At 44.9% G+C, this 14313-nt stretch overlaps 1 protein-coding gene and 1 non-coding gene across 3 annotated transcripts in view; both read left to right on the forward strand.

The window, feature by feature from the left end:
• The first annotated feature begins 1257 nt into the window (after positions 1–1257).
• The window catches only part of EIF3D (eukaryotic translation initiation factor 3 subunit D), a 54739-nt gene continuing 41683 nt past the window's right edge, over positions 1258–14313 (forward strand). The window contains exons 1-2 of one of the 2 annotated variants that reach the window (XM_029590087.1): positions 1275–1408; positions 12715–12800. In XM_029590087.1, the coding sequence (XP_029445947.1) occupies positions 12719–12800 (82 nt within the window). In that variant the 5' untranslated portion in view covers positions 1275–1408; positions 12715–12718. Of the gene's footprint in view, positions 1409–12714; positions 12801–14313 lie in introns of both variants that reach the window. The other variant, XM_029590088.1, reaches the window with a different exon arrangement.
• LOC115086372 lies at positions 7520–7604 on the forward strand. Its single transcript, XR_003855252.1, has one exon.

A 14313-nucleotide genomic window follows, 5' to 3' on the forward strand; every position in this document is an offset into this window, starting at 1 on the left:
GGGATAAACTGGGACCGATTGGGGGTCACTGGGAAACTCTGGGTCATACAGGGAGGTTACAGGGCCAGACTGGGTTGGGGGGGGGGGGGGAGGAAGCTTGCACAGAGTGTTCCTGGGATAGACAGGGCCATACTGGTTGGTAACTAAGACATACAGGTTTATACTGGAGGTTAGAGAAACCGATTGGGGGAAAACAGGAACATAAAGTGCAAACGGTTGTCCGTATATAAAAAATGTTAAATAAATAAATAAATAAATAAGGGAGGTAGCAGTGTTTATTCCTTCGTTTTCAGTTTTTAATTTTTGTTTGGTAATTTATCAGTGTTTATTACAACAAAGAAAAAACTGGAAGAAATCAGTGGGAAAAAATGACTCTCCGTATTTCCGGATAGACGTGTTTGTTCTTGTTGCACTAAACACTGATAAATGCCCAGGAAAAATAATATAAAAAATGAAAATGAAGTTCCTTCCTCATGCATTTTCATAGTAGAGGTCCTGAAATCCAGACCTGTTTATGGCACTCCAGACTGCTGAAATTGTTATTTTCTTCTATTTTTCTACTACCGAAACTTTTTGGCTTTTGTCTCCAGTAAAAGCAATATTTTGTTTTAGAATGACACTCATTGTGTGGACTTCTTTTATTAAGAGACTGCATGGTGAGCCCCTTGGGGCTTACAGCTTTAGCTGTTCCCTCCTGGAGATGCCGGAGCCAGAGCTACATCCAGTTTTTCCCTGTTCTGCGAAATCTGAAGGTTAATTCCTTAACTGTTTTCAAGCAGAGGCTTAAGATAGGGTGTTACAGATATACATTATAATACACCTAGTAGAACATTAAAGGACAGGTGGGAAATAAATGCAGTGCCTGGCTCCGATCTATCTTTGTTGTCAAATGACACTCCAAGCAAAGCTGCAGTTGATCAAGTAACTGGCCCACCTTTAAATGCCCTTGAAAGCCCCCACTACTCATTCTCATTCTCATTCTGTTTCAGCATTGTTTCAAACACCGCCCACCCGCAATCACGTGACACCTCCGATGGTATTCTATAGGGACTAAAGAGCCTGCAGTGTCAAGGAGCATTTGGTCCGTCTCTCTGGTTTGTAGGCGATACTCTGTACTCCATACGAACTCTATGGCAGTGATGTAAGCTCGTCTTCTCTTTACGACAGTACTGGCACGCGTGCTCTATTGCTTCACGGCGGCTGGCCCTCCCAGCACTTTTCTCTTTTGCCCTGGGCTTTGGTCTCATAGCAAGTTTTTGTCTCGTTCCCCCCCCCCCCCCCACATTTTACGACAGTGCTGGCAAGCAGTTGCCATCCGGCGTTCTCTTCCTTTCGTTCCTGCCTGCCAAGCGGTGCCGGGTCCGTGAGCCGGGAATCGACGGACATCGGGCGGTGGGAGCGGTCGCGGGTAAGACGGGATAAGGGTCTGGGTCTGCTGTTGAGCCTAGATCCGGGAAAGAGGAGAATGCCTGAGGGCAGGAGTTGAGCGGCGGTTCCTCGCGATCCCAGTCCTATGCTACTTTCGGGGGCCTCCTGGGCCCTTTAATCCCGTGCCTTGCACTATCCGATAATGGCCAGGGCGCTGTTTGTTCGTTATTTATTTTTTAAATTGATGTTTGAGAGGAATCAGGATGTCTTAATCTGCTTATTAAAAAATATTCGTTCCTGGGGCAGTGTACTTTCTCCCTACAGCTGTCACTGGTTAGACTTTGATGGGGGAAGGAGAAGCCATCTCCGTTTTTAGTGCAAATTACTCCATTCACCCGTTGAAGATCTTTCCAGTAAGTCTGAGCTGTGCAGAAGGTGATATTGTACCTTTAGATTCTTGCCCCCCAGCAAAGTACTATGTAATTGAAGTGGAAACTAGGAATGCTGTTCCCTATATGTACCCAGATCAGTCCAGACTTCTGGGTTTTGCCCCCCTTTCAGCAAATGGAGACAAAGTTTCACTGACACTGACACTTAACCCGAGGTGCCACCTACAGTCCCTCAGTATTTCTCTGTCGTTAAGAAACCATGTGCTGGTTTTTAGTGCACAATTTTAATGCCCAGATTATTATTTTTTTAATTCCCGATATGGTAAACTGATAACATGCAAATGCATTGGGAGTTTAAAAAAATAAAAAGTGTGTTTAAGAGTTAATGCACGTTTTAATTTTGGAAGAAGGGGGAGGCATCCCTGATGGGCCATAAGTGACTGTAACTGCCTCCATTTAGTTGGATAAATACTGATTTATCCCACTGTCTGGCAGCAGGTAGCTTCTGCCGGATAAGGCAGTACTTATCTGGCACGGGAGACTGCTACTTAGCTGGATAAATGCCAGATAGCTGGATAAGTTCTGGCTGTTATACTGTCAGGTAGGTAGATAAGTCAGTGGCATTAGCTCTTACTTTGCCGAATAAGTTTTAACCGTGGATCTTTTTAAACTTTTTTTTTAAACATGTTTTCCCCTTTATTAGAAGTTTTAAATTCCAGCACAGTAGTGCTGGAAACTTAACTCCAGCTCTAACCCAGAGTTAAATTCCCAGCCCTAAGAAAGGTGCACTTGCCAGGTGCAGTCTCTCTGCTTCGGAGAGTACTGCTTAATTCACCAAGGGCACTAAGCAGTCCTCTCATTTAGAAACACACATTTTCTGCATGCAAAACTCCTTGCTGCATCGGCGGTAAATTTTGCACATAGAAAATGTGCATTGAAGTGCAGACAGAAAAGAGGCAATCAGCTGAACTTACCTTTCTGCATCAGTCTGAAAACGTGTGCGACGAACTCATGAATATTCAAGAGTGCACAGCCTGATAACCTGATGTGTTGGCCTGTCAAGGATCACAGCAGTTCTGTCCAATTAACCTTCATGAAAGCCTACCTCAAGTCTTCCCAGATGTGTTCTGGCAGACACCATATCCTGTTGGATTTTCAGGATATCCCTACTGAATATGTATGAGCAGGACTTAATTTGTAGTCAAAAAGGAAGCAGAACTGTGGAGCGAGGTGGGAGGGAGCAAGGCCAGAGCCGGGGTGAACTGAGAAGAACCAGGGTTGGATATGAACGCTTTCTCTCCCCCAAACACACAGACTATACACAAAGACACTCTTCCTCCTCCTTATTCCAACTCCCAGCCCTCTTCCTCCTCTTCCCTGCAGGCTGTCTGGAGGGAGGGGCTGGGGTAGGATACTCCTGCTGCTCTGCCTCTTAAGTCTGAAAAGAATTGGGGGAACTCCATTCCAGGCTATTCCTCTCATGAATTAAGCCCCGTGTATGAGAGAAAATTGCATACATTGGTGACCTAGTATGTGTACTTTTATCTCGTGCACAGTCACTGTGTGTGTTTTCTGAAAGACTCAATTCATAAGGGGTCACCAGGACGTCTCTGGGAATCTCTGGCTTACAGAGCTGCAGCTCCCAGCATGCCTCTAATAAAGTGGAAGGAAGAAGTTTTGGTCAGTGCTTTTAGCACCTTAGAGACCCCCATCTCTCTCTAGACCAGTGCTTCTCAACCCAATCCTTGGGGCACACCTAAAACCAGTCAGATTTTCAGGATATCCACAATGAATATGCATGAGCTAGATTTGCATACAATGGAGATTGGGGTGAGAAGCACTGCTCTAGACTAGTAGACCTGCATTGTGGCTGTCTTGGTTGCCAAACAGTTCTGTTTATCCGTGACTGCAAAGATATATACGGTGCCTTGTAAAAGTAGTCACCCCCTTGCACATTTTTTCACATTCTGCTGTCTAACAAATGAAAATGCATTAAGGTAGACGTTTTTCAGTGTTCTATATGATGCATTCTACATGTTCATTGTTAAAGAACAATTATAGAAATATTCCAAAAGTAATTTAATTTAAGAATGAAAACAAACTAAAATATTGATTGTATAGGTCTTCACATGCTTTGTCATATCGAACTCAAATTAACTCTGATTTAAAACATTGCCTTAAGAAGATCCATGTGAGGGAGTGTATAAGAAACCCGCTCAGAATACTTGAAAGAAGCAGCCACAGCTCTCCGGCTCAGTCCTCCTTAAGATCTAACCCAGCAAAGGGAGTCTTGGCCAGGGAGGATCCCTTTACCCTGGGATAAGAAGTTAGGCCCCAGGAGAAAAAAGGTCTTGAGAGAGAGAGAATATCTAAACCGTAGTTACAGTGTCATATTTGTTGAACTGTATGGAATAGCAAAGTGGTTTTGTTTGTTACTTTTCACACATAAAGAAGTTTATTAAAGATTTTTCCGGAGTCCAGCCTGAAGTCCTGTTCTCTGACTACCCCTGACTGCTCGGTACCACAGTCATAAAGTTAAATAGCGCCCATCAATGTCCAGTCACATACTCCTAAATGAAGACTGTTTCTGTTGTATGAAGCGAATTTGAAGTAAAGGTCAAAACAGGCAGAACAAGGAGCTGCCAAAAGAACACTCTGATAACATTATTCAAAGATCCGATTTGGGGGAAAACGTCAATAGGTTGAATATCACTTGGGACACTATGAGGTCCCTTTAAAGTGAAAACAGTTTGGCACCAGTAAGATGCTGCAATCAAGCTGACCCGTCAAAGTATTTCCCAACCAGTGTGCTTTCAGACCTGTTCATGTGTGCCATAGGAAAATCATTATTGCCTGATGCTCAGATCCGAACCAGCATCTTCACTCTGTTCACAGTAACGAGACATCAGCGGTAGCTCTTAAATATGTAGACCACCTGCCTCCCACCCCCATCTGCTATGTAATCATGCATGCCTCCTCTTCCTGTAGTATGAGCCCTGGAGGCTAGTAATTAATGGACAGCATGCAGGGCATGGATAGCCGGGCCCTGCTTTTATAGCAATATGACAGTATAAAAAGAGCATTTGGTTTGTCTAGTCTGCCCATCCACACCAGCTATTCAGCTTTACACTGCTTCAAAGATTTCCTGTCTATCCCACACTTTCTTTAATTTAGCTTCTGTTCTTGTCTCTACCATTTCCACAGAGAGGCTAGTCCGCCCTTCTTTTCATTGAAGGAGGCCCATCTTGTGTGCATGGAAACCTTGGAGCAGTGTTTCCCAACCGTTCGTTGTGCCTTCAGACCTAATCAGGTGTGCCATGGAAAACTCACCATTGCCTGATGTTCAGAACCAGACCAGCACCTGGACTCTGCTCTCAGCACCTTGCAACAAGAGACGCTAATGGTGGCTCTTAAATGTTTAAGAGTTCCTTTCTAAGAAAGTGTAGTCATGCATGCCTTTTCCTAGCTACACCATGAGTCCTGGAGTGTGGTAATTATGTTGTAGGGATGCTTTAAAGTAGTGGAGAGACAGAGGTTTGTGAAATCAAGGGGAAAGCTGGATGGTGCAGGGCACAGGCAACAATGGAGTGGCTCAACAAGAAGAATGTCTTGAGTAGCCCAGTCAAAGCCCAGACCTGAATCCAATAGAAAATCTGGCAAAATTTGAAGGATTGCAGTCCACAGATGATCCCCAGCCAACTTGAAAGATCTTGAGTTCCTCTGCCAAGAAGAATGGACAAAATCTGCACTATCCTGCTGTGCACAGTTGATAGACACTTATCCTGAACTCATGAAAATTAAAAGTCATGGGATGGGGCAGTATGCTATTGTGAACTGGTTGCAAGATAGAAAACAGAGAGTAAGGCTAAAATAAGTTTTCTCAAGGTAGAAAGGTGAATAGTGGAGTGTCCCAGGGATCTGAGCTGGGACCAGTGCTTTTTAACATTTTTAAATGGGCTAGAGATGGGAACAATAAGTGATACAAAAGTTGCTGATACAAAATTATTCAAAGTTCAAAAGAGGATTGTGAGTAATTGCAGGGTGATCTTGCGAAACAGGGAATCCAAATGGCAGATGACATTTAATATGGACAAGTACAAAGTGATGCCATAGGGAAGAGGAACCCAAACTAGAGATGTACATTGCAAGTTTCCAGATTGGGAGTCACCACTTGGAAAAAGGGTCTAGACATCATCCTGGGATAATATGTTGAAATATCCCGTGCCGTGTACTGTGGTGGCAGCCAAGAAAGCAAATAGAATGCTAAGAATTATTAGGAAAGGAATGGAGAATATGATAATACCTCTGAATTGCTCCATAGTGAGACCTCACCTTGAGTATTGTTCTGGTCACCACATCTCAAAAAAGATATAACAGAATTATAAAAGGTACTGAGAAGGGCGACCAAAATGATTAAGGGGATAAAATGATTCTCCTCTGAGGAAAGGCTAAAGAGGTTAGGACTCTTCAGCTTGGAGAAGAAACGTCTGAGGGGAGATATGATAGAGATATATAAAATCAAGACTGGCATGAAATGGGTAAACGTGAATCGGTTGTTTACTCTTTCAAAAAGTACAAAGACTAGGGGACATTCAGTGAAGTTAGTAGGTGACACATTTAAGATAAATAGAAAGTATGTTTTTACTCAATGCATAATTAAACTCTGGAATTTGTTGCCAGAGGATGTGGTGAAAGCTATTAGTGGAGCAGGGTTTTAAAAAGGTTTGGACAAATTCCTTGAAGAAAAGTCCCTAAATCATTATTAAGGTGGACTTGGGGAAATCCATTGCTTAACCTTGCGATAAGCAGCATAGAATCTGTCAATCTTTTGGCATCCTGCTGGTTACTTGTGACCTGGATTGGACACTGGGGGGAAACAGGATACTGGACTTGATGCACCTTGGTGTGATCCAGCATGGCAAATCATATGTTCTTATGGCTGTTATTGCTGCAAAAGATGATTCTGCCAAGTACTGAGTCAAGGAGTGTGAAGACTTATGCAATCAAGACAGTGTTTTTTTTTTCTTAACTTTAAGAATATTTTAAGTATTCTTTCACAATGAGAATATAGGGTATGTTGTGTAAATGCATGAAACAAACTCCTGCTTTAATGCATTTTGATTTGCATTTTTATTAGACAACAGAATGTGAAAAATGTACAACGATCTGAAGACCTTTTACAAGGCACTGTACATGACCTAAGAGATAAGTACATGTGCTTATTTAGTGTCCTTTGAAGACTGGCGGTGAGAAACATTGATTTATATCTGTTTTCCTAGATATAAATGGAGATGGAGTGTAGGGTATGGAATAATCCTGATTAGTCTTTGAGTGTTGCATAGCAAGAGTGATGTGTACCATGGGGCATATATTTATCATTTCTGCTTTTGTTATGCTTTATTTATTGAGGGCCATATCACTGCTGTTGGTTTGCACCCCTTCCCCATGGAGGTGCAGATGTACTTGCCAAGTAAACCTAGAGAAGAGACTTTTGTAGCATCTCCCATAGAGGTATTTTATTTATTTATTTATTTAACAGCTTTTAATATACCGGAGTTCGTGCGAGCACATCACGCCGGTTTACAATAAACTTGCGAAAGGAGGAAATTACAAAAAACAGGGAGTGGGAGATGGAGCAGGTTTGAGAAAAAAGGGGGGGGGAAGTAAAGGAGGAAGAAGATAGCAGCTGAGAAATTAAAAGGAACGTAACATTATTTACATGAGAGGCAATAAATGAGGGATATGTTAGGCTGAAAAAATTCTGGTCGATGATGATAAGCCCACTGCGCAATCTGAGCTCTGCAGAGCATGAGGTGATGCAGACAGTGCTTTAATAAGCTGAGACCAGATCACAAGACTATCAAGAATAATGTTCTCTTCTTTCTAACACACTCAAAAAGATATTTCTATTGCCTGATTTTTTCATAAACTAAATCCTCTGGAGGTAATTTTCAAAAGGTTTTACATACGTAAATGGGCCTTTGAAAATGGCTACTTTTATCCATGTAACTTCTTTGAAAATTAATTTCCTAGTGTGAGGCCAGATGGACTCAGGACCAATGGGTTATTTGTGCTCCCCTGCTAGCAGATGGAGATGGAGTCAGGTTTCAAAGCTGACATCACCCTAGATATACCCCTGCAGTGACCTCAGCCATTCAGTATCTCTCTGTCTCCTAGCAGATGTAGATTATGCCTTCCCTACTGGGAACACAGTACTATTTAGAAGAGGAAATTTTACCTTTAAATTGGAGAGAAAATTAAGCCCCGCTCTCCTGCGGTGATACCTAATGCTCCCTCCCCCAGTTGAGAATTCCTGAGGCAATTTTCGAGATCCCTCAGAGGTGTGCCTTGGTCTGGTAGCTGGTACCCAGCATGGACTTTGCTGCTGAAGCAGGTGCAGGCAGCAGAGTGTGGCAGTGACGGTCTATGCCCTCTCCCCCCACAGCCGTAGACTGTCTCTGTACTCAAGCCAGTAAGTGCTGAGCTCAGGTAAATAAAGAACTACTCCTCTGATTCAGAGACATGGGAGGGCTTCGGTAAGTCTTTCCTCTGGTCTCTTTTTGCTTGGTGCACCGTACCAAAGATGTTCCCAATCCAGTTAGAGCAAGGAAAGGGGTTTCCGAGTGAGTTGAGCGTCCCCCTGATGGGCTGGACCCCGCTTCAGACTCTGTGGGTACTCCACATGGCAGGCTGCGGTGGCGCCATCTTGTGCGCGGTTTATTATGGCACCATTTCCCCCCCCATTGACTGTCAGTACACGCGGTGCGGGGCCGGCCCTGTTGTGCGCCTAATGCGCACACACCTGTGTACATAACCATACGCATAAGTACATGCATACATTTGTGCACAACCGGACGCTTACGCACGTCAGGGCAGATTTGTGTGCGCTCAAGCACAGGCGCTAACCGGCTGAACGAACAAGCTACAGTTAACTATGGCTCTGGCAAAAAGAAGCACAAGCGACACTCTTTGTACTGCCTGCCATATTAGGGCTGCACAGTCTGACCTAGAATCCTTCCTGTATCAGCACTGTGAGGAAGCCCAGGGCTGGACTCTCAAAACTTCTCCAAGCCCGGCCCCTCCCAGTTGGAGGACAGGTCAGCCACGACCTTATCTGCTGGCATCCCGGATCTGAGCAATCCCGGGGCTGTGCCCTCCTCAGTTCCTCCTGGGCTAGGTGTGGACCCGCAACTTTTTCTTGGGTGGAATTCTTTCAGGGCCTTCAAGCCTTTATTCAGGTGCACTCAGTTGCTGCTCCTGCCGGTCTGACCCCCAGCTGGGAAGACCTCGTCCTCCCAGCCCTATTAGCATGCCTCGGGACATGCCTTGTTTCACCAAGGGTATCCCTGACAGGGAACCAGACACCACAGATGACAATGGGGATGCAGACTCATTGGAGGACGGGGAAATCCCTCTGGGCCTGGAGCCATACCAGACCATGCTACGGTATTTCCACAGAGATGAATTGCCGGTCCTGGTCTCCCAGACCCTGAAGACTGGGAGTTCCTGGCACGGACCCTATGTTGGAACCAAAGTGGAATCCTATCCTGGTGTCTCTACGGAAAGTCTCTTGCTATTTCCTGAAACTGGAAGTCGTCCAGGAGTTGATTGACCTGGGGTGGGACGCCCTGAAAGCCAGTTTTAAAGGAGGTTAGGCCTTGTACCCTCTGGATCTGGCAGCCAAAGAATGCCTGTGTTTCCTGAAAGTGGACGCCCTGGTCTGCACCATCTTGAAGCAAACAACTATCCCAGTAGAAGGTGGAGCGGCCTTGAAGGATGCACACGATAGGCAGTTGAAGTCCATCCTTAAGCAAGCCTCTGACGCGACAGCAATGACACAGCAGATCGCTTCCTGTTGTGCCCTGGTGGCTCATTTGTGTCTGTTTCTCTCTCTCATTTAGGCAGATAGCTCAGGGGTGCTGTATGTGATATTATGCACTGACTTTCTGAAGCACCTCATCTCTGCTGTATTCAAGAAGGCTAGTTTGAAATTAAAGGACACAAAGGACTCTGCTACGTGCTGGAATGCAGCCAACACCCCAGACCCATTAGCTTTGGTCTAATATATTTCCAAATCAGAAGCCCTGCACTTATCTAGAAATAACACTCTCAGTATGTTCTGATTGGTCAGTATGGAAGGTATAAAAGGTTCTACACATTACTGGAACTTTGAGTGACTTGGTAATTATACATTTGTATGGACCTGTCGCTCCCTGGAACAAACTTATCTGTACTTTGTTCCAGTATCTGTCTCTATTCCCTTTGTCTCTCTTTCCCTAATAAAGTCTCAAAGTTAATTATTACAGCTATGTTTTCCTTTAGATTTACAGTGCATCCCAGAGAGGCGATGGAGCCCACTGTGGCCTTCCTAGCGGTTGCAAGCTCTGACCTAGTGTGTACCTCGGCCAGAAGAGTAGCCTCAGTGGTGGCGGCCAGAAGACAGCTATGGCTGTGAAATTGGTCAGCGGATGTGACCTCCTAAAGCAAACCTCACAAAGATGCCCTTTAAGGGATCCCTTCTATTTGTAAACAAATTGGAAAAGCTAGCCAGTAAGTGGGGTGAATCTCCAGTGCCTCAGCTACCGGAAGATAGGAAAAAGAGGTCTCAGCGCCCCTCACCTATGATGGGTCGGACCAGGGGCTCCCAGCGCTTCCGGCCCTACAGAAACTCATCGTTTCGGACATCTCGGCCCTCGGGAAGGTCTCAGTCCTTTCAGAGATGACAACCAAAAAGAGGAACTGGTTCGGGCTCAGGTTCGATTCGAACTTCCCAATGAAGTTTGGCCGACCCATCCATGGAATGAGGAGATAGGGAGCCGACTATCCCCCTTCTATCAGAGGTGGATCAAGATTACATCAGACAAATGGGTACTGGACATCATACAAGAAGGATACGCTCTAGAATTTCACAGCATCTCTTGGGACATGTTTATCACCTTGCTACTACCAGTACAAAAAAAACTGGCAGTGGAATCCACGTTGATAGGGCTCCTCAGTTTGAGGGCTATAACACCGATACCTACACCCCAGAAAAATATGGGGTGGTATTTCATCTCTTTCCAAGAAGGAGGGTTCATTTTGCCCCATCCTGGATCTCAAGCGTGTCAGTAGTCATCTGTGGGTAATTCACTTCCGCATTGAAACTCTATTCGCTCCGTCATAATAGCCGTACAACCAGGAGAGTTCTTAACATCACTGGACCTCTCATAGGCCTACCTTCGTATCCCAATCCATCAAGACCACCAGTGTTTCTTACACTTTGCGGTACTGGGCTGCCATTATCAGTTCCAGGCGTTGCCCTTTGGCTGGACAACCGCCCCCAGAACATTCTTCAAAATTATGGTAGTCATAGCGGCGGCACTGAAGAAAGAAAGGATCCTGATGCACCCTTACTTAGACGACTGGCTAATCCAGGCAAGGTTGTTGGAAGAGAGGCTCCAGGTGACCAGCAGGGTCAGGTCCCTGCTTCAGGAACTCATTTGGGTCATTCGCAAGATTGAACGCCACAGAGGATTAGTCCTTCTGGTGGCCCATTGTATGTAAACATTTGGAGGCTTCTGGTGGAGAGCCCCCTATGCTTCCTCCCGCACATGGATCTTCTTCAACAAGGTCCAATCCTTCACGAGGACCCAACTCTTTTTGCTCTTATTTTTATTTTCATTTTATTTTTCTATAAAACTTATTAATCTAAATTTTTGAAAATATTGTAAACCGCTTCGGTCATCTCTAGTATTTGGTGAAACGGTATATAAATGTATTAAGTAAAAAAAATAAATAAACTCAGTTTTGTCTTACAGTCTGGGCCTTGAGAGGACTTGCCTGATGAAGCTTGGATGTTCGGCAGCTGTAATCGCCACCTTGCTCCCCGCATAGAAGTTCTCGACATCCCTGGCTTATGTGCGGATCTAGAGAATATTTGAGTCCTGGGGCGAGGAATGCGGGGTGCCCCCTCAGACGACCAAGATCCCCATGATTCTGGAATTCTTACAGGATGGCCTGAACAAAGGACTGACCCTCAACTCCTTGAAGGTCCAGGTGGCGGCTCTCTCCTGTTTCAGAGATGAGGTGAACGAAGCCTGCCTGTCGACACATTGGGACTTGGCCGTTTCCTAAAAGGAGTTCAACACCTCCAACCACTTTTAAAGTGGCCGATCTCCCCTATGGAATCTCAATCTAGTATTGGACTTCTTAGCCGGGCCTTCCTTTCGACCGCTGCGTACTCTGTCTCTACGCCTATTAACGCTGAAGATTGTATTCTTAGTGGTGATATGCTCAGCTCATTGCATCTTTGAACTACAGGCGCTGTCATGTCTGGAGCCGTTCTTCCGGTTGACTCCAGGTACGTTGCAGCTTCGCACCGTCCCTTCCTTTTTTGCCGAAGGTAGTCGCGGAGTTTCACCTGAATCAGTCCATTTCCTTACCGTCCCTAGATAGACGCAAGGACTCAGAAGACTACCGCCTCCTATGCCACTTAAACATCAGTATGCTGTTAGTATGGTATCTAGAACGTACAGAACCGGTGCACAAGACAGATCGCTTGTTTGTTCTTCACGTGGAAGAAAACAAGGCAAAGCAGCTTCGCGAGCTACCATAGCTCGCTGGATCAAGGAAGTGATCACGGGAGTTTATGTAGAGGCAGGGAAGCCTTTATCCCTTCAGGTTAAAGCTCATTCCACTAGGGCCCAGGCAGTATCCTGGGCAGAAGCTAAGCTACTGTCTCCTGTCGACATCTGCCGAGCAGCGACGTGGTCTTCCTTGCACACCTTCTCCAGGTTCTAATGCCTGGACTTCCAATCCCGAGAAGACGCAGCCTTTGCAAGGGTGGTGCTAACTGACCGCGGGCAGTCTCCCGCCTCATTTGGGAGTAGCTTTTGTACATCCCATTGGTCCTGAATCAATCTGGCTACATGCTAGGAAATGGATAAATTACTTACCTGATAATTTTTTTTTCCTTTAGACAGATGGACTCAACATCCCACCCACGGCTGCCCATGAACAGTGCCAAGGAATCGCACATGAATCTCGAGCCCAAAGAGGTTATGGGTAAGCCATCACCCTATCCCTAGATTGGAGCATCTATAATATTGCTGGGATTCAGCGCTTATGTTTGGTTGAGTACAGTTACGGTCACCAGTTTTAATCAAGTTTTTAATCAAGTTATTAAATTGTATTCAAGTTTATCAATAATATGTCCACAATGGCTTTTGAAGAGAATACTGAAGGGCTGAGGTCACTGCAGGGGGTGTATCTAGGGTGACATCAGCTTTGAAACTTGACTCCATCTCCATCTGCTAGCAGGGGAGCACATAACTCATTGGTCCTGAGTCCATCTGTCTATACTAAGGAAAACGAAATTATCAGGTAAGACATTTCTCCATTCTTCTGTTGCAAGGCTTCTCTCTGTCCTTTCTATTGACTGGCTAGATGATCACCTAGGGTAGGGGTGGAAATATAGTTTGAACATTTAGGCACCAGTCACAGATTTTTAGGAGCCAGAGAAAAATTGTTCCCTGTTTTTTCTTATTTTTTTTCACTCTTTTGTTGTTGCTATTTTGTTTTTATTTTTTTTTCTTATTTTGCTTTTTGGCTTTGTTTTAGTTTTTAAATATTTTTTTTTATTCATTTCCCTTATTTTTGCTTTTCAGAATTTTATGCACCAGGTGCTAAGGTTTAGACACCCAACACATCTGGTTTCCAGAATATTTGCAGCTCTGACTCAGTATTGCAATTCAACCACATTTTTTCTGGTTGTCAGGCCAATAAGAAAACACAGTTTATTGATGACCCCCCCCCCCCCTCCCATCAAGAACTAAACAAAATTGCTACTGGCACACTTTTTGTATTGGCAATTATTTTAGTATAATCTGAAAGGATGACTTGTACCTTCATTATTTTTCAAGAAATAAAATATCATGCAGTACAAGCTTGAGTGTCTCTTCTCCCTTTGTTTTTTATAGCATTGCATGGTCACAGGTGATCTTATTTCCTGGATTCCTTCTGCATCCACTTGGTGATTCCAGTGTCCCTCCTCATCTCTTCACCTTGCCTGTCCCCCGTCCCCCCCCCCCCCCCCCCCCAGCTTTCTTCTGTGCATGCTCCTCCATGTTCCCTGCTGCTGTCACCCTGGGTCATGTCCTTATGCCTCTAGCATTAGGGAAGCAGACTTGTTACACGTTACTGGTTCACTTTCCCTGCCTGCAGCACAGGCGCAGTGACATGGCTCTTATGGGTGGCAGCTGCTTGAACTGGAGGGAATTGCTGCTGTGGCTGACTGGTCACTGAATAGCAATGTGTAACACAAGAAAAAATGAACTCAATGGAGAGTTGAAGACCTTCTCTCCAGCTGTCAGATGGCCAGCAGGAACAACCTCCAATCAGAAAAAGGAAAGTTCTACAAGACCAAAGGCCTGATTGTTCCAGACGTTTTTCTGCCATTTCCCTACTGGTCATGTAGTATAAAAGTTTCACCAATAGGGCCTTGTCTTTATGCTAATCTCTGCAGTGTTTGACTGAGCTCAAAGTTCCGTCTGAACTGCTTGTGCCTGGTGGCTCGCTG

This window comes from Rhinatrema bivittatum, chromosome 2, assembly GCF_901001135.1.
Source record: "Rhinatrema bivittatum chromosome 2, aRhiBiv1.1, whole genome shotgun sequence".
Classification (NCBI taxonomy): Eukaryota; Metazoa; Chordata; class Amphibia; order Gymnophiona; family Rhinatrematidae; genus Rhinatrema; species Rhinatrema bivittatum.